General features: G+C 39.4%; 1 protein-coding gene across 2 annotated transcripts; it reads right to left on the bottom strand.

The window, feature by feature from the left end:
* Positions 1-25776, bottom strand: KPNA5 (karyopherin subunit alpha 5). Of its 2 annotated transcripts, XR_002101669.1 has the most exons (15): positions 25682-25776; positions 23839-23972; positions 23019-23120; positions 22834-22933; positions 19088-19182; positions 16650-16781; positions 15625-15713; positions 12805-12904; positions 11548-11711; positions 9291-9369; positions 7976-8101; positions 5357-5484; positions 4425-4603; positions 1899-3767; positions 1246-1257 (listed from the first exon to the last, which is right to left on the bottom strand). XR_002101669.1 is itself a non-coding variant. In XM_019537953.1 (14 exons), exons 1-14 carry the CDS (start codon positions 25683-25685, stop codon positions 3580-3582), a joined length of 1620 nt encoding a protein of 539 aa, XP_019393498.1. In that variant the 5' UTR covers positions 25686-25776; the 3' UTR covers positions 1-3579. The 2 variants fall into 2 exon arrangements, 1 of the variants encoding a protein (XP_019393498.1); XM_019537953.1 differs by having other exon boundaries at positions 1-3767.
* Positions 25777-25900: the final 124 nt, after the last annotated feature.

Raw genomic sequence — 25900 nt, 5'->3', positions numbered from 1 at the left:
TCTGTGAAAAACTGCTTTTATTAGTTCTGTATGGTATTTGTAGTTGTAACATTCCATAATATTGCATACTGTTCATATGTATGTTTAATTACAGTAATGGGCCTCCAATCTGGATTTAAAGATGCACTATCCCTATAGACATTAGTTTAATACATTAAACTAATGTATTAAATACCATCTATGAAAACAAAAACGCTTCTAATTCATGATTTCTATTAAATGTCAGACTGGTTTGCAATCCATATCAAGTGGCAAATTCAGTCTGTGTATATAAAAACATCATATTCAATATTGCAATTTAGCTTTTTGTAAGACCATAAAACCAACTGAGGTAACTGAAGATGAAGGAAGATTAATAGTGCATCTTTTCACACAGTCCCAGCAATTAAAAACAAAACAAAAAAATCCAAACATTTTTCCAGTTTCAAACTTGTTCTATAGTAAAGAAGTTAATTTCTGTGCCAACATTATTACTGTTTTTGATTACTGCTAGCAACAGTGTTCAAAGCAAATACTACAAAATTAAAGAGCAGTATGAACAACACTTCAAAGATGAAAAGTGCAGTGATGAAAAATGTCAGTAGAAAATTAGATATGGATTTTAGTGTATCAGATTAGGGAACTAAAACAGACTTGGCACAGTTGCATAGATTAACTAGTCGGAATTCAAATTCAAGCAGAACAAATGATACCTTATTAAAAAATTCTTCTTTTGAAGAAGCTGAATAACTAAAGCAATGCTTTAGTGTTCTGTTTTTAAATTAATTTCAAAACTGATATGAATCTTCTAGATAAAGCCAATATGGACAAAATATTTAGCAAGTTCTGGCTCTGCTCAAGCACCCACCTTTAACAGCCTTTCATAGAGCAAAGCTAACAGCTCCCCGTGCAGTCAACTGCATTGTTCTCATAAGCATCTATGATGCCATCAGTGACATAGGCCTTGTTAACCTGTGAAAGCTTTCTTATAGAACACAGGCAGACAACAGCCATTCTTAATGAATGGCTATATAAAACAACTGTTTTCCATGAGACTTAGTTTTGCTTTGAGTAGAACTAAAAATTACAAAGCGACTACTGGATTTTAACAGATTAGGGTAAAGCTTGAGATTAAATAAGATCCTTTTCATTAACCAAAGTCCATTGATTTTAGTTCCCAATTAAGCTAATAGCAAATACTTCGAATATGCCAGAAGCATGAAATATAATTTTGTATCTAAATGCATAAAGTGCAGTCACTAACTGCTCAAACACATACTGTATCCACAAAAGCACTCTCAAACAAGTATTAACACTTTAAATGCCCCCTCTTCCCACCATTTACAAGTCTTTTAATTAAGATTTTCATAATTTAGATTTGGCTTAACTGCAGAGGCTTATAAATGCAGTGCTTATGGGGTCCTCAAAATAAAAGCAGGCACAGCTGGTTATGCAATATTATCAAAACAATTTAGCTAGAAATAGTGGAATACCCTGTTACCTGTAATTATTCTTTCATTAAAAGAACACTGAAATTCAGCATTTAACTAGTAATCCTGGTAAATTTCCCAATATCATTACCCTGTATGTTTTGAACAAATACGCCCAAAAAAACCTGACAGCATCTCTCAAACTCTCATTGTAGAAAAGGGCACAACTACAATCCTCTAACATTATAAGAAAAATTTGGCAGCTGTACTAAGCATTATGCACATTATTCAAAATGCTGTAATTCTGTACAAATCTTATGTTTAAAGTGTCACTTGCTAAAATCTCATTATATAGAACCTATACAGTACCAGCACTCCTATGTACATTCCCTCTCCATAGTGAATCTGATTTCCACAAAAAGAATTCAAGTGCAGTTGCAGTTTCTCTCAATTATATCTTGCTAATTATAATCAGTCACAATGGTCCACCAATCAGCTTCCTTCAATTCCCATCTTTAAGCTACAACATAGTATACATTGCTGTAACAGTCCCCTTAAAGTAAATTCTGTTATGAACTTCAACCAAAGAGTACTTGCACTTTTTATAAGCAAATTAAAAAATCTTAAGTACAGTAAAAGTATGTAAATGAAACCACCCTCTAATCAGTGCATCAAAGTTTTGGTTAGCAACCAGCACAGTATCACAGGAAAAGTTTAATTGGAAATTGCAACTACTGTAGAGGATTAAACACTTTCAGAGGTCAAAGAGGTTTTCACTATTATTTCAACACAAAGTTTGACATGAATATGTTAAATATTTAAAATGGTTTTCAATAGTCCAAAGGTTTAAGTTATCAGACTGACTACTACGATGTGAGAACAAGCAGTACAGCTTAATGATTTTGAAAAAATCTAACGTCAATATTCAAATTCTTAGATATGTTTTTTTTTAGTTGGTAGTAGCAACAGACATTAAGTGTTGTAGAATTTATATATTTAAGCAGACATCTAGAGTCATTTTGTCGTCTGCATAACTAATATGATATTTACAATAAAACAAACCTTTTTCCTTCAGCCAGATGGAGAAGATTCCTTCTCCCAATGCAGCAACACTATGGATCATAATAGGGTGCATTTTTAATTTTATCTAAAAGAAAATGCAAACATTTCAAAACAGTGGTAACATATTTGGTCAGAAGCAGCACATATACAATCAGTCTAAACTTTGCTCAAGAACGGCAAATATTGCAGGGATTCTCAAACTAGTATAATTTAACCGCTTTTTAATGTAGAAACAGTCACATGAACCTGTCCTATTTCTTACAATTGTGCAATTCACCCTCCCTCATTCCCAATCACAACATTCCTGTGGCAAATATAGTAATTGCTCACATAGCAAAGTATCACATTTGTAACTGGCTTTTAATGTTGTTTAGCAGCTTGAACTAAGGAGCCAGCATCAAAACTAGAGAGATTTCTACTGATTTGAAAGCCTTTAAATAAGTGTGTCTACATAATGCAGAACTGCCTTTTTTATTATATATTCGAAGTTAAATCAGGTAATCAACATTACATACTTTAAAATCTGTTTGCTTTTAAATATGCTTTATAAATACATTTCACTAGTTCTTTGCAAGTATAATAAAACTACATCTTACAATTTAAATAAATAATTTTCACATTCTAATTTAGCTTTTTTTACAAGCACTTTAATATTATGCTTTAGTTTTGAAGCGACTTTTTGGCTTCAATATAAGAGGTAGATTTGATAAAGACTGGGCATGTCAAGCTTACTGTCAACAGCTGCACTGCTAATATGCAGTTTCAAAGATTACATGAAAAATTCAGAACCACTACCTAAAATCCTACTGAGGTTATTATTCAAGCTTAACAGTTCTTGTTAAATCACATATAATGCCTTAACGTTAGACTTGATTACTCGCACAGTCCGTTTCTAAACATACAAGACAACAAAATACAAAAATACAAAAAATGAATGAATGAAAAATTGTTTCTAACACAAAAGTTATAAAAGTGCACGAGCTGCTTCTTTATCCGTCTTCTGCAAAACACGTTCAAATGTTCTTCTAACTTTGGCCTCAAAGAGAAGACCCTTGGAAAAAAAACCTATAATGTTTACATTTACATATGCTTGTCTTCACTTAAACAATTACAGCTGAAACCCTTCCATTGGAGCTTCCTGTTGCTGAAACACAAACTGTTGCTGACTCTCGTCCACTTGAGGTGCAATACTAGCATCCTCTTCTTCCACACCAAAGTAATGTTCTATTAGCTCAAAAGCCTTTTGGTAGATCTCTTGATTTTCATGTCTTTGAAGAAATTCAATTTTATCCAGTCCTAAATATAGAAGGAAAAAAATAATGGAAAACAATGCAAATGAATTTCAAAGCTTGTATAATATAGAGGTAAATCCATGTATTGTGAATTTTTTCATAACCCAAACTGTGTGATGAATTCAACAGAGAGGCAGGTTGCAATATAAAAATTATTGGTAACTCCCAGTTTGAAAAGAATGCAACGCTGAACCAAATTTTCTTTACCATAGTTTGTATAAATCCATCCTGAGTATTCCAGTATCATGGGTTTTATTTTTGGTGGCAGAGGGAGCAGGGAGGATATGCTCGCTCACAATTAAGATGCATTTCTTCAGTCCTAAATGCTCCAACAGCCTGACTAGAGAATCTGTTAACCCTGTATTTCCAAGATTGATAGTACAGAATCATAAGCTCCATTTTCACTTTATAGTTCATTTTTATATGTTGAATGATGCAAGAAGAACACAGGAAAATAGGTTTAAATACTGATTTACAAAGATTCACCTCTTGAATTACCAAATAAAATCATCAGTAGTATACAAAACCGAATGCATTTAGCAATTTGAAGAAAAAAATGTTTTTAATGTACACGATTTGTAACCAAGTTTCTAAACTACTTCACAGTGAAATCGCATGATTTCTAAATGATGAATTATTCCTTGTTAAATTATTTACTTACCATATGCTTCCTCTATAAGGGCACAGTAAGGATTAATACCCATTCCATTTTGCTTGGATTCTTGTTCTCCCAGACGCAGAATATTTTCAAGTCCATTTAAAGCCACCTGCACTATTTTGGAATCCATCACAGTCAAGAGGTCACAAAGAGGTTTGGTGCAACCTAATGCTACTAAATATCTTTGTAATGATAAAGAAAGCAGAGAGGGAAGAAAAGGATTCATAATCTAGTATGTTAATTCCGACAAACAATTCTGCTACCTTTGGTTTTTGCGTTCTCCTAACAACAAAACTTCTTAAAGTTAAAGCTTCTCTAAAACATGCAGAAGTATTCAATAATTTTACTCTAAAATACAGTCAAAACTCCACTCATCCTAATGAGAGGTCTCTTATTTATGCCTATAACCCAGAGTTTCCCACTTTCCAATCACTTGACACTCATATTCTGCATTTTAAAATCAGCTTTTCAATAGCACCACTGCCTCTGGCCAAATTCCTTTAATGGAAGTGGCTGTGTGCAATGAATTTAATGCTATCTGTTGGTGTTCCTATGTTTTAAGCACACCTATTGGAATATGTATGACCTCCTCACCCAAGAAGTTAAGCATGGAGGCAACTACTTTATGAAATGGTTTCTGGTGGGAAATATGGAACTAAACGCATATCTCAGTGAAGACAGCAATGCCTCTGGGACTGCCTAGAATACTCTAAATGCCTAGGTTTTCTGGTGAATGTAAAAGCTTAGGGAAATCTCAGACACCTGCGGAGGTCTCAGACACCTGCACTAGGCAGAAATCTTTGAGACTTGCTTCCTTGAACTCTAGTGCCTGAACTCCTTTGTGGACACCATTCTTAGTTTAGTGGGTTATTTTTAAACTCGTACTATGTTAATTTTACATATACTTCTTTGAATCAAATTTTACGTAAAATTACCTGATCTGTTCAGGAGTGCCTCCTGAAGTTGCATTAGTAATAGCCCACGCTGCTTCTTTTCTGGTGCGGAATTCAGCTTTCTGAAGAATTTCAATCAATATTGGAAAAATATTTGCATCTATAACGGCCTGAAAAAAATGACATGACTGTTTAAATAGTAACAAAAACTTCGAACAAATACATATATATGGGAAGGAGACATAGGATATGCTTCCAAAATATGGGATGTTTCTAAAATAGTAACTACCACTGGAGAACATGTCAACCTGGTCTTCTTATCCTGAAATCTTGTTTTTATAATAGGTAGTCACTTCTTTACAGAAAAGTGCACCAGATAGCAATGGAATTTAAATATGTAAATGTACATAAAACTTTATAGTCAGGAAGTGACTGGAGCATACTATTTCATAAAAAGATCTTCTTTCTGAATTTGCCTCATAATGACAACCTCAAAATTCATACTACAAATAATAATTCCCTTTCAATTAGGATATTCAAATTGCATCAGCATGTTTAATATTCTGAGCATTGAAAACTCTAGGATTTCAAAACTGGAGGTAAATTTCTTAAAATAATCTAGCCTCAATTCTAGTGTGCAGCTGGGAAAATACGTACATACTTTTTAAAGGAAAGAAAAGTATCAGTATTTAAAAGGACTTAGAATCTGCTCAATTAATGAACTGTACCTCCCACTCCCACCCTCAAAAATCCCAATGGTGAGATAGCCTACAGGTAAATTCCAAGTGAAAATTTAAAACAGTGTATTATATTAAAAGTGCCCTAAAATGGCAGGATTCCACAATAATCCTTTATAGTTACAGACATTTCTATGACACCAACAGTTTTATAGGGCAATACGTTTCTGAGTACTCAGACTAGAGGTCTTGCAACTAAAACCAGGCAGTCATATACAAACACCACATCCCTGTCTGATCAGCACAATAAAGACCATTTCCAGGTCTGCTGATTAGTAAATATGTATATTTACAGTACAACACATTGCAGATTTCATGCATAATCTCTTATTCTGGGAATCTCAAACTTTTTCACGGGGGCGGTTGGGAATTGGACCATTTTGCCATTCAGACCAATCAGTGGACGTACTGAAAACTTTTCACAGAACAAAAGCTTAAAAATTTCAAACTGGCAAGGTTGAAATACAATACAAAGTTTTAAATGAACAATATAAATGGATAAACTTGTTTTAAGGAAATGGACATTCTCTCTCTCAGAAATTTCACTTTATGTGAAGCCACTTTTTGTAACAGAAAATCTTTGGAAGCAAATCATTTCTATGACTTGATCTTAAAATGAATTTATTTTAGTGTTCTGTCCACTGTAGAAAATACTTAAATCTAGCTTCCACAACAGACAGCTGGTATACGTTAAGAGATTCAAGCTATAGAAGTTCCTAATCGAATAGAAATCTTGTAAAAATTCCCATAAGGAATTAGAATTACAGACAAGTTAAATTCCTTTATTTGAAAATAAATTTGTATGAAATGTTATTTATCAAGTTTCCCCGGAATAAAAACTGCTGATCGAAGTGCATTATTCCACATGCTATAAAGGATGGCAGTCCAACTGATAGCCCACAGAGGGCACATGGCCCGTGGCAGGCCAGCAAGATGCCAGTGGGCTGCACACAGTGGAGGAGGTCATGTGGGCCTGTGTGCTGCCAGCAAAACCCACCTAGTGAGGGAGCATTCCCAGAGAACAACCCTTGTAGCACGTGTAACATTATGTGGCCAGGGGACAGCACACAGCCCCTGGTCAACCAGAAGTTGGAGAGCCATGCTCTAAAGCACATCAGATGTGAACTAAGCCAAGTGATTTTCTAAAATGAGGCCAACTGAACAAAAAGGGGAAAACATAGCTGTTATAATGCTCTTAATATTTAAGAAACTTTTGCATTTCTAATTTTTCTGTAACATTTTATCTTATCCTTTTAATACAAAAACAAATTCAACTCAAACTAATTTTTAATACTTGGGAACAAGCCTAACACACAATTCTGAATGTTTTATGTAAAATATTCTGAATGCTCCTCCAAACTTTCATCAATCTTCACTGACTGTACTAACTGGAATATAAAATAAATAATCAGATAAATCATCTTTACATGGACAATTTATATTTTTGTTATAATTTTCCAGGTAGAAAATCTAAGTATTGGACCCACCCCCACTGCTACAGCCGGGAAAACAGTGGCTAGGGATTGGGGGGTTTCATTAGCATTTTTAAACAGTGATAAGTTAAACAATTTCAAAAGCAAATGCTTTATGTCACACATTTCTTCCATAAAAAGTTACTTAGCCCTTGAATAAGTCTTAACCTTCAATTAACTTTACAATTATCTAACACTTGATTCCTTTCAGAGGTAAAATTAATCAGTCTTTAAAATACAAATACACTATTTTGCTAAACATTTTAAGTTAACTGTAAATTTAGTTTATTATTTTTAATTGCCAGCATAAACACTGGGATAAAAATGAAGATACACCTAGAATTAAAACCAAATGGTAAGTTCTAAAAATGTACCCATTTTTTTCTTCTGCAGGAAAAGCATGTGAGCTACCACCTAAGAAAATTACTGATGTAAAAAAAGATTTTATTTACCTGAATCTGAGCTCTGTTTCCAGCAGTAATATTAGAAACAGTCCAACAAGCTTCTTTTCGAATGGATTCCTTAGGACTACTCAGCAAGTGCAGGAGACAGGGTAATGCAGAACAATTTAGAATTACCTAAAATGATTTGAGAGTTGAAAAGTTCTGTCTGCACTATACGGAAAAGGCACAATTCATGGTTTTAGCTGAACTCAAAAAGGTAAGTTTTACAACAGTATCTATACATAATGTGTAAAATTAGTCTTTTCCAAAAAGATGTTATTTCAGTAGAGTAGTATAAAGCAAACGAGAAACAGACTGTTAAATGACTCAAAGACGATTAAGACAGAAAAACTGTTCTGGTTGGACACTCTTCAGCTACAGGCATGACAGGAAGCTCCTGTGTCCTGCAGTTCTGCTCTCCCAGCTCATAGTTTTGGAGCAGATTATCAGGGGGCACTCTTCTATGCAATTTCCTATCAGAACTTGGAGACTAGAGATAGGACAACCCTTCCCATACCTCTCAATTCTGGCAGATTGGAGGAGTGGGACATGCTCTGGAAAAGGGAACACACAGGAGAGCACTCACTGACAGTCTACTCCACTCGGCATGAGTGAACACTGTACACCCCCCACTTTCCTGGGTGCTCCTATATCTTGGTCTGCTCCCACCATTCACCTTTGTGAGAGCCACTGGCAGCGGGGATGGTGCCAGTAGCCTGTATGTGCTGCAGTTAAGTGGCAGGAAAAGCAGCAGCAGGTTAGGTGACGGCACTAGTTTGCCTGAGGACTGATCCAGCTCACAGCTACAAAACCTTGCTGACCACTGATACAGACCATGCTAATATTCCTATATTAATAAAATTACTGAGAAAGAAGTTTTAGAAAAAATCTTTAAAATTTTAATGCATCTTTTTATGGCTACATTAGTGGATGTAGAACATTTTATCTGTGTAAACTAAAAAACACAACTCCAGTTATTTTTGAAAATTACTTTAGGAATTAATTTGTGGGAGGAACAGATGAAGATTCAAAATGAAGCTTGGTATATTGCTTCTAGAACTGAAACAGCCAAACTGTCTTAAACCTCCTGGGAACTGCAGGTATAAGGCTTGGCCAAGAGTGTTAAATCTCTGGTCATGTTGGTGATATGTATGTTTTTATAAAAACCTCCTTCACTATAAAATAAGAATGCCAAACAAACATTTGGTTGCAATTAGTAGTCTTATGCAATTTAAGCACTATAATTAATCCCTATAACAAAAATATTAAAATATAGTTCCTCCTTTTCTACATTATTTTTTCTCAAGTCAAACACTGTTCTTACCTGTGTCTGAATATCATCACCAGTCACAATATTTCCCACTGCTCTTAATGCAGGAGACACAACTTTGTAATCATTGTGCCTAGAAAAATTATGGAAGTTAGATTGTGTGAAGCTTCCAGGCATTACATAAAAATTAAGCTAAATAGTGTTTAGCTTTCGATGAGTAACTGTTACCTCTAAAACTCAATCTATGGGCAACTCCACACAACAATATCTTTTGTAATCCCACACTATTCATAAAATTTGATTCCATAGCTGCTGAACCCAACTGCTCTATCCAAGGGGAAGTTTTCCCTCTGGGAGGTGCTAAAAGGCTGAAGTTAATGAGTGATAAATCATCTGAAAGCTGAAAATGTGAATGACTTACTTCACCCAAATGTCAAATTAACTGTACCCTTGAGAATATTATCATCCAGTCAGGAAAATAAAGTAAGCAGACAGTGAAGCTAAAGTAGACCCCATATAGAACAGGTTTTTTTGAGAGGCAATGTTTACTTCTTCCCCTAATCACATGGTAGATCTCCCTGTATGACCAACTGAGAAATAAATTAAAATACTTTAGCAATGGCAATATAAAAATTCATCTCCAGCCCTCTCTCTCAAGAGTCACCCTAACCATATCTATTTACAGGGCTACTGCACAAAGTCTCACTTACAGATGCAATCTCCCTTAGCTCCTATCCCATTCCTAAGTGCATAGTAGAGTTTTGTTTCTCTCCTCTAGGCAGACACTGAGCCCAACTGAACTCAAATAGTATGAACATGATTCAAGTCTGCGTCTGGGACCCATGCACAAAATAACTGTCAGCATTTCTGGTGAATGAGCTCCTTAAAATGTAAGATTAGCAAGAAAACAATATTCAAACACTAAAGTTTTTAGACAATTTGCGTCCAGAGTTTGCTCTCTAGGATTAAAGTACTGCAGAGGAAAGATCTTTCACTAGCAGTACCTTTCATTTTTAGTAGAGGTGCACCGATACATCAGTCCAACATCAGATTAGTACTGATATAAAGAAAAGTGGCTGTATGGGATATCAGCCCAATGGGGCTGATAACTTGGCCAATAAATGCCCATGCTGTGCACAGCCACAACACAGCATTCAGGCAGCTAGCAGCAGAGCCAGCAGCCTGGAGAGCTGCCTCGAGCTGGTAAGTCCAGTGTGACAGCAGGGGAGGGGGGTGGAAAAGGGTGTATGAGGGGCAGATCAAATGCCCCCCCATGGTAAGGGAGGGGGCACAGGCTCCTCAGGTGAGGCTGGGGGCGGAGGGCCAGAGCCGCAGCTTATTGGAGGGGAAGCAGCTCCTGCTGCTGCTTGCAGGAGGGCACGGGCAGGGAAGCAGTGGGGGGGGGGGAGCGGCTGTGTGCCCAATGGATCTGCACAGGGTGGGGTGGTGTCAGGCAGGCTGCAGCCAGGGCTGTGCGGGGCTCTTCTCAGTGGGAGCTGGGCTTGGAGCAGGCGCAGCAGCACTGGGAGGATGCTGCATCCACCCCAAATTTCACCACCGCTCCATTCACAGTGCAGCCACTACCAGCCACCCAACGCTGCCTCCGGCTCTTCCCGGCAAATGGGTGGAGGCAGGGCATTGACCTGGGGCTGCACCAGGCAGGTGGCAGCGAAATTTGGGGTGGATGCAACACCCTGCCACCACCGCTGGCACCCTCACTGAGGCCAGCCACTGCCAAGAAGAGCCCCACTCTGCCCTGCACAGCTCTGGGGGGCACACATCCCCCCATGCCCTCCCTGGGTACAAGCAGCAGCAGGAGCTGCCCCCTGCCCCACGAACTGTGGCTCCAGCCTCCTTCTTCCCCCCCACCCTGCCTGGGTGCCCCTGCCCCCTCCCTCACCGCAGCAGACACTGAACTGCTCCCTCCACCCCACATCCTTTCCCTCCCCCTCCCCTTCCACCACACCAGACTTACCAGCTGTAGGCAGCTGTATCTGAAATTGGATTGGTATCGGCTGATATGCTTCCTTAAATAAAGGCTATTGGTATCAGCCCCAAAAATCTCTATCAGGGTACCTCTAACTTTCAGAGGTGCTAAAGGCTTTAAAATTAAAGATACAGTTATTTAGCCTGAGCCAAAAATATAGGAGAGATAAGAATGGAAGAGGAAAGTCTAGGAAAAAAAAATGGATAGCTCCTGCGACCATTTTCAAAATAAATAAATAAATGAAGTCTGATATTATATAACAAGAGTTTGAGTCTAGTATAACTGCAACACCCTAAAAATGAATGATTTCACAAAGGCACTTACATCAGAAGTTCGACCAATCTTCGACATACTCCAGAATCAATAACTGCTTGGATTTTATCATTAGGTCCATCTGAAAGGTAAGAGAGGGCCCAACAAGCATCTGCTAATACATCTGGGTCACTGCTAAATAACAGTCTTGATAAAACATTTAAGCAAGGAGCAACCTAGGTTAAAAAAAATTATACACAATTAGACGTTTCCTGTATTTTTCATTTTAAATTTTAGCGAATATTTGCAAGCATTTTTCAAAGAAATGAAGCCATGTGCTGTACCTGAGCCTAAATATAAAATGTCATAATTGTTAATCCTGTTAGTGCTCATCAGTACCTCTGACATGAATGGAATTTTCATGGAGAGTGAAGGACTAGTTGCACAGTTAAAAACAAGGACAATGTCAACAGTCTTTAGAGGGCTACTGTTGAAGGCTGTGGCTTATGAACTCAAGTAGCAAGATGAGTACCTACATTTGGAAACCCAACCCCTAACTCTAAAGACGGTATAGGAGAATGTTTTCATGCCTTTATCCATGAACCAAATTGTACAGATTAGAAAATTAAGAGATACTGGGCATTTATCAAATATTACAGAAGCCAATGACAGAGTTGTGAATACTACCAGAAACCAATCCTATTTTTTTTAGTGAAACAAGCTATTTAAAATCTCTTAAGAATACAAATAAATTCTCAATTTATAAACAGAAGCTTACATTACAGAATTGTTTTTAAAGATAGCATATTCAAATGGAGAGAGAGAAACAACAGAGTATAAGAACTCTGTATACTTGCAAAATAGTGCCTAAGTCTCTGAAAATGTCGTTTAAACGTTTCAATTACTTTGTGTATTTTCTTCTTTACATAATGACTTATGAAAGGTTATTTACTGAACTAAATAAATGCGCTGAAATAAAAAAAAACACACAGAAGGCAAGGCAGGCTGGCACCTTATGAGATGCATGAATTTTCATAGGGAACACCCTATTTCATCAGATGCTATAATTTAATCCCAGAAATAAAATCTTTTATATAGAAGAGAAAGGGATGCTGCTAAGAAAGTTAATGAGTGGGTTAATTAGATCAGCAGGCCAGATGTAGCTGGCAGACTGTAAATTGGAAACCCCTGTTCTAATCTGTAGATGGACTACCAGACTATATTAAATCTTCAAAGCACTCTTAACCCAATTGGCCTCCAAAACTGAAGACAGCTTGTGAGAGAGCATAAAGTCTTTCCAACTTCCTATGGGAAATATTCTGGTCATACCTTGCTAAAGTCTGGAGGTGGATTCTTGCCTCTACAAAGGTTTGAGAGTGCCCAGACTGCATTTCGAGTTGTTGTAAGTCGATTTGAATTTGTTAGTAATCTGCCAAAAATAACAAAAAGAAATACTGCATTACATTCACAGCCAACAGGTGACAGTTTATTACCTAGAATTGCTAATACTGCCTGAAGTCAGGAAATACCTCGTCTCCATGCACCAATTCCATCACTAATCACTGTAAAAAATACTGAGTTTTATTTGATGCTAACACGCCCTCAAATACTCTTATAATATGAACCACAGATTAATAGATAAGCTTGTAAAACATACAGTCTCACAAATAAAATGTATGGCCAACTCTATCTTTACAATCAAGAATCACATTGGAAAGCAAACAAAAGGCTTATATAGAAAAGATTAGAAAATAGTTTGGGTTCTTTTTAGTACAGAAAAAGGACTTAGAAGTATTGTGAGAAACCTCTCAATTAACTTATGCTATTTTCATTTAAGAGACATTCAGTCCACTATTCTTCTTGCTCTCTCTTTTTTTTCATATATACCATTATCTAATGCCCTGCAACTTCAGGACTAAAAAAATTAGAAAGTAATATCCTTTTCACCATTTTAAAAGTGTTCTTTAAATTTTGTGGTATTTTACTCAACTTAAAGAATAAAAAATACTCAATTTCATTTCAATTTGTGCGCTTAAATGTAATGTTATATTTAGACTGCTAACATCATAATAGGTTCCTCGCCAATTTTTTTTTTGTTTATATAGCACTGGGTTCATTAATGTTAACACTTTTTCAGATGGTCAAGACCAGAATAAAAGGTATTTTACTTTAAGGAGAGAACTTGTTATTACAAATGATCTTTACAAAAGTGTGCAAGCCTATACAAAAAAGCTGTTAAAATGACGCAAAGGACCGATCTACTTCTAAAAGTTAGTTCAGATTAAAGTAGGGTACAAAATTAAAGCATAGCAGCCATTTGGGAATAGCTCTCTGTAGACACTTCTCCAAAATAAAGAGTACATACACATGGAGTTATTTACAAACAGTTTACTCACTGTACGTATAGACAGCTCTATAGACAGACAAGATCCTCCTTTGCACTAATACTACTCTCTACCATTCTGCAAGCTTAAAGATGGGATAGTAAATTTGGGGCGTGTGCAGGTGAAACAGGGGCCCTAAACTGAAGTGGTGGATTTTAAAAAACACCGCTTCAATTTAGGGCTGATTAAATCCCCGTGTCATGCACACACCCCGCTGACTTACCTGCCTCTCCAGTGGGGAGGGGAGGGCGAGCTGCCGGCAGGCAGAGCAGTCTCTGGGCCGCAGCGGGGTCTGGTGCCTACCTCCGCAGCAGCTATGCCCCCCCCCACCCCCCCCCAGGTGGCACCCAGCTGCAGGCACCTTGCTCAGGCAGTCCCAGGGGGCACCGCAGCCACAGAGGAAAGCACCAGGCTCCTGTGCAGCTCAGGCAGGCTCCAGGGGGGAATAAAAAAAAAAAAGATCAGGCTCACTACTTTTCTTGGGCAGAGCTGCTGTCAGGCTGCCTGCAGGGCTTCCTGCAGAGCTGTGGAGCTGCAAGGAGACCAGTGCCTTGCTCCATGGTGCAGGGGCAGCAAACTAAACCTCCTTGCAATCAGAGTTTTAGTTTGCAGCGCCCCAAGTCATTTAAGGCAAATTATGCTACCAAATTTCCTACAGCGGCCGGAATTAACAAGCAAAATGCCACCGAGGCATGTAAATACCAACACCATTAAAACAGTGCAAAAGCATTTAGCCCCCTAAAAACTGTTGTGCCTAGACGCCCTTCATTTCGTCTACACATGGCCTTGAAAGGATAATCTTCACGGGCTGGATCCAGGCACACAGGTGGCACAAACCATATACCTGGCACATTAAACCGTGCTCAGCAGGGGCAAGATTCGCTGCTGGGAAATCCCAATAGCAAAAAAAAAAAAAAAGTGGCACAGCAAGAAGTGGCATGGCATATGCAAGAGTGGGTGCTGGCAGACACAGAAGCTGGGTCATCCCAGCAGATGCTCTGGCTGCCAGCCAGAGAATCTCTACTGCTTTAGTTGTCCTCCGGCTCCCCGACCATGGCCAGAGCAAGGGAACAGCAGTTTCCCCAAAGCTGGGGAATCTGCCCACACCCAACTGAATGTGCAGGGGTGTGCACCATGACATAGCAGTGGCACAAATTTGTGCCACTACTATTTTTGCCACAGCAATGCACATCCCTGCATGTGGAGATGTGCTCACATAGTGTAATCCTTGACTGAGACGTAACCGGTGTAGCTGAACTGCTGACACCCCACTCCTGACTGTCAAGTCTGAGGCAGTGTTGTGGCCTGGGGCCATGTGAAGCTGTTCAAAGTTATACAAGCAAGATCATGTGTTCAGCAAGAGCCAGAGGACTGCACAACTGTTTTCTCACGTCTCGCTATAACTTCTCCACAAATTAAGTTGGAAAATTTACTTGGCTGCACCTAAGAGCCTATGCTATTATTTCTATTAGATCTATAAAACTAACCCTTTTCAGTGATGGACCTACCAATTAAAAACAACATTAAATAATCTCAAACCTACAGAATCTGTCCCAAGGGCTAGTAAACAAACAACTGGTATTTTCTCAATTCAAAACTGTTTCCTACAAGAAGTAGAGAAGCTTATGTATATTATTTAAAATATGTATACTAACACACATTTATTAATGCAATGACAATCTGATGCTTAGAATTTTTATTCTTAGTAACTATATTTTGTTATTATAGTTATATTTTAGTTATGACATTAACTTACAATACTTACTCCAAGAGTGGTGGCAGTATTCCACAGTTTAAAACAAAATCTCTGCATTCTGCATTATCACCAGCAATATTACCAAGAGCCCATACTGCCTTTGAAAACAAAATACTAAAATAAACCAACATGCACATATTAAATAAAAATACCAATATACTACGCTCTAAAGTATGTATTCCTCTCGCAGCAAATTCCTATGATTTAATCAAAACAGCTCATGATATAATTATAAATTAAACACCTCAAAAGAGACATTTTTGATGTGCACATTTTGTTATTTATTTTGCAAGTTTCACATATCAGATTATAAATAACAGTTTCAACTTCATAGAGGTCATTCCTGTATAAAGATGTCAGTTAGTGGTTTCATATTTAAATAATTATTTCAATAATTAATGGTATTTTATAGCGAATTTTTTTCTAGCAGATGCCTGTCTTCTTATCAACAATGAAATGTCATCCAAAAGCAATGTTAAAGTCCTCTTTGAGATAAAATTGTCTAAAATTCAAAACCATGAACAGAACTAGCTAAAAGAGAGCAATTTCTATTTTATTACTCTCTAATAAAATAAACATAAAAGTGAATGCAAAAGTATACTGACAAGCGAGTTGCATTCCTTTCTCTAAAGTGCTTACACATCAAGCAAGATGTTAGTGGCAAAAAACAAACGAAGGGGAAAGTCTAAAACAAAGACAAAAGAAACACTACAACCCTATATCAAACAAACAAAAGGTAATGGCATTGTGGCGGATAGTATTGCTTTAGATCCTGTTTAGTTCTTGTAAATGGCACTACAGAAATGAGTTTTTAGAAAAAATGTAAGATAAAGGAAACCACTTTGAAAAGGCAGATAAAGCATAACAGGTAGGAAGGAATGAAAAGAATATTAAAAGATGCGGCCTTATTTTACAGGAGTCATAACAATAAATTAACATAGGGCTTAAATCTTCTTGACCAATACACAGGGGAATTAAGAAAGACCTTTACAAATGCATTTTTAATATATGCACCCCTCCCCTCAAATATTTACCTGCTCCTGGACATCTTCATGCTCTGAGCTAAGCAACTTAATAAAAATTGGAACAGCTCCAGTCTCAATTACTACTTTGGTGTGTAGAAACGTTCCAGATGCTATATTTGTCAATGCCCAAGCTGCTTCAAACTAACAAATGGGAAAAAAAACCCAGAGGGGTCAAATTATCTAATAATAAAGCACAAGTACATTAACACTGTACAGATATTATGGTTTTATGAGTTTTATATGTTTATTTTCCAATAGATTTTTTTTCTCTTTTATATCAAAATTTGTCAGCCACTCCCTTTATTTTGCTTTCCAAAGGAAGAAAAAGCATTAAAAATTAATTACCTGTTACTTTACTAATCTAAATCAGCAGGTATTATCCAAAAATATCTCACCTATTTCCTTGATAAAGGAAAGCTGCTGGATATTAGTCTGTGTCCTCCCCCCCCCGCCTTTCTGTACAATCAGAAAATAAGCCTTGTGGCAAGGCAGCTGCACTCAATTTAAATACAAGTATGCTTTTAAAAAAATGCAAATGCTTTTGTGAGCACTCAATTTCAGGGCAGGGAGAGATGTACAACTGCAGCATTTTGAAGGGCAGTGATGAACCAGTTACATTAATTCCCAATGCTCTACTAACACTACATACACTTAAGTCCTAATTCTGAAGAACTAAGCCAAAAATGCAAAACAGAAAAAAAATCTCAACATCATTTTATAAAGGGTAATTTTTTCTGGTTTAGGTTCACTTACTGTAAGTTAAAAGCAGAGAGGCGAAAGAGTCACACTAAATACAGTCGTACCAAAGTCTATGTACTTTTAAAATCAATATAACTGTTTTGTCTGTCCACACACTCAAATTTAAGCAAGCTCTCACAAAACTTACATGTAGACAAGGCAATTATCAGCCTTGCTTGTGAAGCTAACCGACTTGGATAGAAACAGTAATTCCTACTGCCAACTTTTTGACAATGTTATGAAGAACAAGAGGACTTCTAATTTCTTCCCTTTCTGATTTTGTAACATCTGCAAAAGCGGTTAACATCACTGAAAACAATATACAGAAAATATCTTCCATTTTTCTTGTACTCCCCTTCATAAGTTATGCACAGACAAATGCTGCTTCAACCTGAATTACATCTATGGGTAAAATTACACATTACACTTGGACCCTATTAAGGGTATTTTAAAATGCAAGCCTCTGCATGGTAAAGCTCATTAACAAGTGCTAAATGCCCTATAAACACCTTAAAGTTATGCCACTTCAGGCAAGGACGATCTTTGAATCCTGTTACCCAACCTGAGTCACCTTAAAGGGGGAAGTGAAAGGTTAAAGGATAACTGTATTTATACCAGTAACACATTACCAATTAACATTTAGCATGGGGGGGGAGAGGGAGGAGGAGGACTGGGAAGCAGCAGCATCTGAGAAAAAGGAATGCAACAGGGCAGGCAGGCTGCAGGAGCAAGGGAAGAACAAGAAAGAGAAAGAGAGGAGGAAGAAGGACGAAGGGGAACTAGTATCCATAGACAGTCTGCTCCCTCCCTCCCAGCACATTGGCAGCTACAGCGGACTGGGTAAGCCCCTCTCCTGCTGCTGCTGGCTTGGTGCTGTCCCCTCTCCTCCCCTGTCAAAGGCCCTGCCCACAGAGCAACAGCAGCTGTGTCTGATCAGGTCTATGTGCGGCCCCGCTCTCCTGCCGCCGACATAACTAGAGATTAAGCAGATAATTTTTTTAACAATATTTATATCCCCAACATTAACATCAGGCTGCTCCACTGAGCTAAAACAGCCAATTTGCAGTCCTCCGGTATCCTGGGAGGTACTGCTGGGAGGCCACCTGAGAGGTGGCCTGGCTATCTTCCCAGATTCAGCCAAAGAGCAGCAGGTGAGTGGGGAAAAGGAAAGGGTGAGAGAGAAGGGGGAAGTCGGGGAAGAGAACAGCTGCAGCCAGGTAGTTGCTAGGGCAGGGATGGGGCAGTGGCAGGTGAGTGGGCATCCATGAGGCCCAGCTGGGGCACAAGGACCAGAACTACGTGTGAGGCGGCAGTGTGGCCCTCTCAATGTCCCACTGGCTTGATCTGGGCACAGGCTCCAGGGAGCCTGAAAGTAGGCAGGGATGGGGAATCCATATCCTACTATCACTTTGGCCAGAGCATAGTTACTTCCTTCTGCTGTCACCATGGGCCTGAGTGCAGATCTAACTTTAAATTCCACCTAAGTTTAGAATGTCTTAATTGTAACATGCAACTACCCCACTATGCCTACACCCTGATACTGAACAGTGACCATCATTCGTATCAAAGTACAGCAATTAATAAATGCTGAGCCATCAATACAAAGCCCTAAGGACATATTACTCTACTAAATTCTAAAACTGAAGTGCTCCTCAGTTTCTTCTGATTTTTTAATCCAAAATGTATGCCTGTATCAAGCATAAGCTTACCTGAAGAGTGCAATTCTCATTTCTCTCTAGAAATTTCACAAATCTCTGTACAACTCCTGGTTTTTGGATTACTTCATCTATAGGTGGATTGGGTTCTAGAAAAAAAAGATATATGTATGAATGGAAAAGGCAGCAGGTTAAATTATTTTACGGATATGAATTCAGTTATTAAGCATGGTTCTCAATAAATTCCTCTGATATTTTTAATCTTTACCTTAAATACAATTTGCTCCTTGATGATCACCTAGGCTAGCAGTTCCCAAACTCTGACAGATTGTGCACTACCAATGTAAAATGATACAACCTGAAGTACCACCAGGAAATTTTTGTCATATGAAATAATTATAATAAGTCTGTTAACGCGTGCCACTGACAAGCTGTCTGCATACCACTGGTGGTACGTGTACCGCAGATTGGGAACCAGTGACCTAGGCCATCAACTCCAGTCCCATGCATTCAAAGACAATCATTAACCCTAAAGCACGTCCATACTCCCCACTTTGAAACCTTACATTCAACTACAAGGAACAATAACTGGAAACAGCAAGGATATCCTGTAACAGGGGTGTCAAAGATCTGACCACAGAGCGTAATCATCTGGCCTGCAATGTTGCCTGGGGATCTCAGGCTGGACCAGTGCACTGCATGTGGAATACAACACCAGCCCATGGTGTACGCTGCCAGCTGCACACTTCTTTGAGCTGGGCCACAAGTTGCCAGCAGCACCTGGACTAAACTGGCCCCGTGCACAGGACCAAGCACCCCAGGACAGTCTGCAGGTACTACCCAGCCCAAGGGCTGGCCCCAGTACCACTCATCTGGCCCATGGTGCAGATCCCTGTCTATAATACACTGCAGGACAAAGACGAGGGAACTGCCAATGCCCTGCTACTTCAACAATAGGGAAGCAGTTCATTAACTGCTAAGATCATAGCATAAGATCATAGATAAAGAACTATAATACAGAGGAAGGCACCACAAGCCCATGCCATTCTGCTTAAGAGGAAAAAAAAGAAAATCCTTCCTGACCTCAAGTTTGGTGCACAGTATGACCCTTACTAGAAAAACATAATGCCCTATAGCCAGGGACTTTCAGTTTTCTATCCTATGTACTCAGTATCACAGCTCTTCATCCCTATAGGAATCAAAACCTTCATACAATGCACAACTTCTTGTGCCATATTTGTAAAACTTTACTCAAAAGTTAGGATGTTTCCCCACCTTGTTCTTTAGCTAGTAAGGCACAACGTATCTGCTTCAAGCTCCTGAATCCAATAATTTTAAGAGGTAGCTTAAGCTATAGAATATTTTGTATCAATTCAAAATTAATTTTAAAACAGTTTTTTTTTTAATAAGAATGTCATTACAATTATTTAAAAATATCCAGGTTTTTTGGAACAAAACATTTTTTTTTAAAATCAGTCCTGAAGATCACTACAACACACAGCAGGTGTTGTAGTCAAACTTTAAAGGCCACAAAGCCAAAGTAATCAATAAGTAGCAAACTGCTTGAAAGCACTCATTACTTTTTTTGGCTACCATGCAGCAAGGAACAAATACCAGTGTCTTCTAAATAATGAATACCCAACCTATTAAATACCATTATTGATACAAAAATGAAAAAGCCAGCAGACAACTGCTTTGAAGCTGTTCTTACAATCCCAACCACAAATTACAGAAAAAGTTTCCATCCAAGAGAATGATCATTCCATTAAAACTATCATCAGACTTTTTGTTTGGCCTTTAGCCATGCAGAAGTCAAAACAAGGAAGAGCCATGAGACTCTTCAGCCTAGAAAACCACAGGCTCTGGGGTGACTTGCTGGCAGCCTATAAGTACATCAGGGTTGCGCATCAGAATTTGGGGGAATGCCTGTTCACCACAGCGTCCCAAGGGATAACAAGGTCCAACAGTCACAAACTTCTCCAAGACCATTTTAAGCTAGTTATAATGAAAAACTTCTTTACTGTCCGAGTCCCCAAGGCCTGAAATAGACTCCCTCCAGAGGTGGGGCAAGCACCTACTCCGGACTCCTTTAAGAAGAATTTGAATGCTTATCTTGCTGGGATCTTTTAACCCTAGCTGACTTCCTGCCCTTTGGGCAGGGGGCTGGACACAATGATCTTTCGAGGTCCATTCCAGCCCTAATTATGAAATCCAGAATTATTGGATGAAATGCACAAGACTTGACTTAAACTGTACTCCTGGCTACTGTGCTGTCTGTAAACTCAGATGGTATTGCGAATACCATGCCACCATCTCCTTCTGGAGTGTTTCCAAATGCTACTTTCTAAAACATTATCTAAAAGTTTTGCCTATTGGGCACTTGTTTGAATTTTAGTTTATTACTGTTACAGACAATACTTAAAATTACACTTTAAAATATATTAAGAGAACTTTCTCTACATTGCTTCACTGCTCCATCTGAAATCAGTAAGTTGTATAAGGGGTTTTCACATAAACAGCAGATAAGGAATAATTCATTGGTACAGACTGGGGATGTCTGCCTTGCTTTGTAGTGGGTGGGGAAGTGCGGCATGGATCTCTCAAGCATAGTTTAACAACATTTGCAGCATCAGAATGTCAACTGCTGTGGTCACCCTGCTTTACCAGTGGCAAGTTAAGGTGTTATGTCTTGTGGCTGTCACAGCTGAGTTTGTAGTTGTATGGGATGGTGTGGATAGAGATGATTCTGACTTATGCAAGGACTAGATGACCTCTGGAGGTTCCTTCCAGACCTACTTTTCTATAATTCTATGAGATGCATCAGTCACAATCTTCAACAAAAGCTGCAAGTGCGTTTTAATATTAGCAGCCAAATCAAATTTTTCACAAAGGTAAACACTAGCTTGCTTGATACTTAAGTACAGGTAACCCCTGCATAATGCAGCTTTGCTTACTTCAGTTTTGCTATAGTGCTCATTTAAAATACCTATCTGGTTTCATTTAGTGCTCAGAGTGTTTCGCGATAATGCTGAGCGCAGGGATGGGGAGAAGTGGTAGCGGTGGCATTTGAGTGAAGTGGTGAGTGCCAGTGGGGGTGCAGGACAGCAGGAGCACAGGATCCACTCTAGCATGTGGTGCTGGAGCAGGCAGGGAGGAGCAGTGGTGGTGTAAAGGGGTGGGCAGGGGGCATGAGTGCGGAGCCTGGGCCAGTGCCCAAGGCCAGGGCTGGAGAGGCCCAGGGTGGGGCAGCAGAAGCTCAGTGGCTGGTGGGTGGAGAGGTGCAGCAGTAAGAAGGGGAGAGAAGAGGGCATGAGCTGGCAGGACTACAGGAGCGCAGGGCCCAGGCTGGTGCCTGGGGCCAGGGCCAGCAGGAGCTTGGGTGGTGCTGGAGCTGCTGGTGGGCAGGCAGCAAGAAGTGGCAGAACCAATTATATTTTACATTAACTTCTCTAGGGAAACAGGTTTCACTTAGCGTGTTTCCACTTAACACTCGGTTTGTTCAGCACCAACTAAGAGTGCTAAGTGGTGGTTGCCCGTACTGCAACGATTGCTAAATGTGCAGCTATTGGTTCTGATACTATAATCAAAATGTCCTTGTTTTTCTTTCTTTGTCTAAAAGATTTAACTGTAGAGTAATAAAGGTGTGCATGTTAACCATTATGTTCAAATGAATTTGACATTCATGTGATACGAGAGTTAGAAGCTTCAGTTAGCTCTCTTTTTGAAGAGTGTAACAAATTCAAGATATATTGTGTTTATGAAGAAATCTGAAGAAAGAAAGCAACACAACACTAATTTACCTTTTGAAAGCAGTTTTCTAAATTTTTGGGTTGCTGTAAGTTGCTGATCAGGATCATCTGAGAAAATCATCTGTACCATATCTGCTGTAATAACTTCTTCCTTAAAAAAAAATTCAAAAAAATAACATCTTTGCAGTTTTCAGTACTTCGAAAGCACACTGCAAATGCAATTCTGAAACACTCACCTCTGGAATAGGTACAGTAGAGCTGACATCAGGATCTTGGATAGGGCTTTCTACCATAGAGTCTTCATTTCCCGGGAGAGAAACATTTCTGCGTTTAAATAACTAAATGAAGAAGAACTAGATAAAGTTTCACAATATTACATTTTCCACATGACCTCCCCTCCCACCCAAATTAGGGGTAAACATTCAAAGTATGCAGTGCCATGAGCAGCTAAAGATATTTGGTAAGTTTGAAAAAAAGTAAGTTTCAGCAAGTAATCGACAAGTCACCTTTCCTGTCACTGAAGCAAAGGGGGATCTTACAACAAAAAAATTATGAATTTTGAAGGAGATGCACAAAACATCCCCATAATTTATATAACGGGACAAACAGCAATGGCTTCACTCACGCTACACTTTAGCTTGTACGATTCTTTTTTAAAATCAGAACACTTGACACATTTTTTAAATGTAAGAAAACACCCGAAATCCTCTTCTTTAAAGTCTTGCTATTTTAGCCAATATTATTCAAAACATATTTTAAAATGGAATGTGAATCACTCTCTTAACGAATTTGTGGACTAAGACTCAACCCTGTGTTCAGCATTTCCTATTCAATATGTTAGGCCTCTCTGTTCTCCTGTGTCTTCTCTGGATCATATTGAAGGGCAGTTTCTCCATGAATTGCATATGGAGCATGGCCGCCCCCACGTCCCCTTAATCCAGGGCCAGACAACAAAAAGCATCTCAACACCCTTTGTGGATGCCGTTCTACGTTCACAAATATTCAGTTATTTAGTTAATAGACCAGGTTTACTATGTTTCAGAGTAAGAGACCTACTTGCTCTTCCCTTTTTTGCTTCCGAAGCTGGATTCCTTCTTCTTCTCTCCGTCTGCGCATTTCTTGAGGATTGAGCGCATTGTTCTTGTAACTTTTCATCCGAAAATTATCTTTTCCTGGGCTTGCCATGGTGTCTATAACAAAGAACAAAACTTTTACTTAAAAGTCTGTATGTTATGAGATACAAGCACCTGCACAATATCTAGGGCAAGAAACTGTCATCCTCTGACAGTGGATGGCACCCACTCCATTCTGAAAGACAGGCTGCCTAAACAGATGCATTGCCTAAACCCTGAGTTAGGAAACAGTGTACTCAATGTAAACCAAACAACTAAGGAGAGCTCAACCACCTGCATGTGACAGCACCTTCCTCGTGGACACAGTAGGCTAGAAAAAGCAAGTTACCACATTGTGGGCAATGCCTGCGTGCCGTTTTCACAGTGAAACCTGCCAAACTGATTATCACTGACCATGCCCCCAAGTATGGTAGCTTGCCTCTCTTCTGACAGGACGTCATGTTAATGGCACTTTGGAAACAAGGGCAAGACCAAGGTGAACTGGGAATGACAGCATTCAGTGCCCTCCCTTCAGCTCTCGCCACACCCAGCTCCTTTTACAACGTTGGTGCCTTCAGCCTGAAGCAGTGTTGCCAGGTGTACGATAATTATTGCATTTATACAATAATTTCACCTGTTGTGTGATGTACGCTCAACAACAGTAAAGGTATTTAAAACATACAATATTTTTTGAGGTAGCTCATTCATGCAGAATATGCAAAACCCAAGTCACTCTCAGGGAATCTTAACCAATTCTGGGTTTGCAATCAGCACTTTCTTATGATGGCTTGCCTCAAAATAAAGAAATGCTTTGACTTCAATGACCCAGTTCTCACTCACTCACTGCTGACTCAAAGTGAGCAAATATGAAGTAAATAAGAAATTTATTTGTATAATTACGTGTTTTTTTTCAGCATACAACAGTTTTTCAGCAAATACAATAATTTTGAGTTTCCAAGTTGATAATTTCACATTGAAGACCTGACAACGCTGGCCTGAAGAGTCTGTAACCAGAGCAGACAGTCCCCAGGAAAACTTATTGCTTCTGGGTTGCTGCTGCCAGATGGGGTAAGATTTAGCCACATCTTTTCAAAATCTTGATATGACTGCAGCCACCCTGCACCTCCCCAGGCAGCTGGACTCCCTTTTCAGGCTGCGAACACACAGTTCTCCTCCCAGAGACGAGGAACTGAAAGCCAGGGACAGCCCCCGCCCCCCCCCACAGCTGACTCCCTCCACAGCCAACCCAGGCCAGTGTTGCCAGGTGTACAATAATCATCATACTCGTACGATAATTTCAAATCTGGTATGACCAGTGACAGTAAAAACGTTCAAAGAATACAATCATTTGTGAGGCAGCTCATTAACCCAAGTCCCTCTCAGAGAGTCAATTAATTGACTTTTGGGCTTGCTGTCAGCACTGTTTAAGGACTGCTGGCCTCCAAATAAAGACATGCTTCCACTTGGATGACCCAGTCCTCCCTCACTCGCTGGCAACTTACAGAGAGTAATAGAAAGTAAAGAAGACGACCACTTATTTGCACGCTTATTTGTATATTTTTCAGCGTACGCTCGTTCTTCAGCAAAAAGGATTATTTGAACTTCCCAAACGATTATTTCATACTAAAGACCTGGCAAGGCAGTCCTTCAAGACCGGCTCCCCCTTCCCCCTCGACAGCCTAGGCCGCCCCGCAGAGGCGCGGGCAAGCGGCGGTCAACCCCAGCCCGCAGGGCCGCGCTCTGTGCCCCGCGCCAAGCCGCACCCGCGCCCGCCCCGTTACTCTCACCCATGGAGGCGGCGCCCGAAGGAGAGGCCCCAAAGGCCACCACGCGCGACGTCTCGCAATCCAAGATGGCGACCGCACCCACTCTCCGAGCCCCGCCTTTCCTCCCAGCAGGCCCCGCGCGCCGCGAGTGACGCAGCCTCGGTCCGAGCCGACAGCCGAGCACAAAACCACAGTTCCCGTCATGCCCCGCGTGCAGCAACACGGAAGCAGGTTTTTTTG

The sequence above is a fragment of the Crocodylus porosus genome, unplaced genomic scaffold, assembly GCF_001723895.1.
Source record: "Crocodylus porosus isolate Cpor-Errol unplaced genomic scaffold, CroPor_comp1, whole genome shotgun sequence".
Taxonomy (NCBI): domain Eukaryota; kingdom Metazoa; phylum Chordata; order Crocodylia; family Crocodylidae; genus Crocodylus; species Crocodylus porosus.
The sequence above is the reverse complement of the archived record's forward strand: the minus strand, read 5'-3'. Positions and strand labels throughout refer to the sequence as shown.

Coding starts and splice junctions, on each gene's coding strand:
- KPNA5 (XM_019537953.1), bottom strand. Junction 12,905..15,624: donor ATACTGCCACCACTCTTGGA/GTAAGTATTGTA, acceptor TATTTTTGGCAG/ATTACTAACAAATTCAAATC. Junction 5,485..7,975: donor GAAACAGAGCTCAGATTCAG/GTAAATAAAATC, acceptor CATTTTTTTCAG/GCCGTTATAGATGCAAATAT.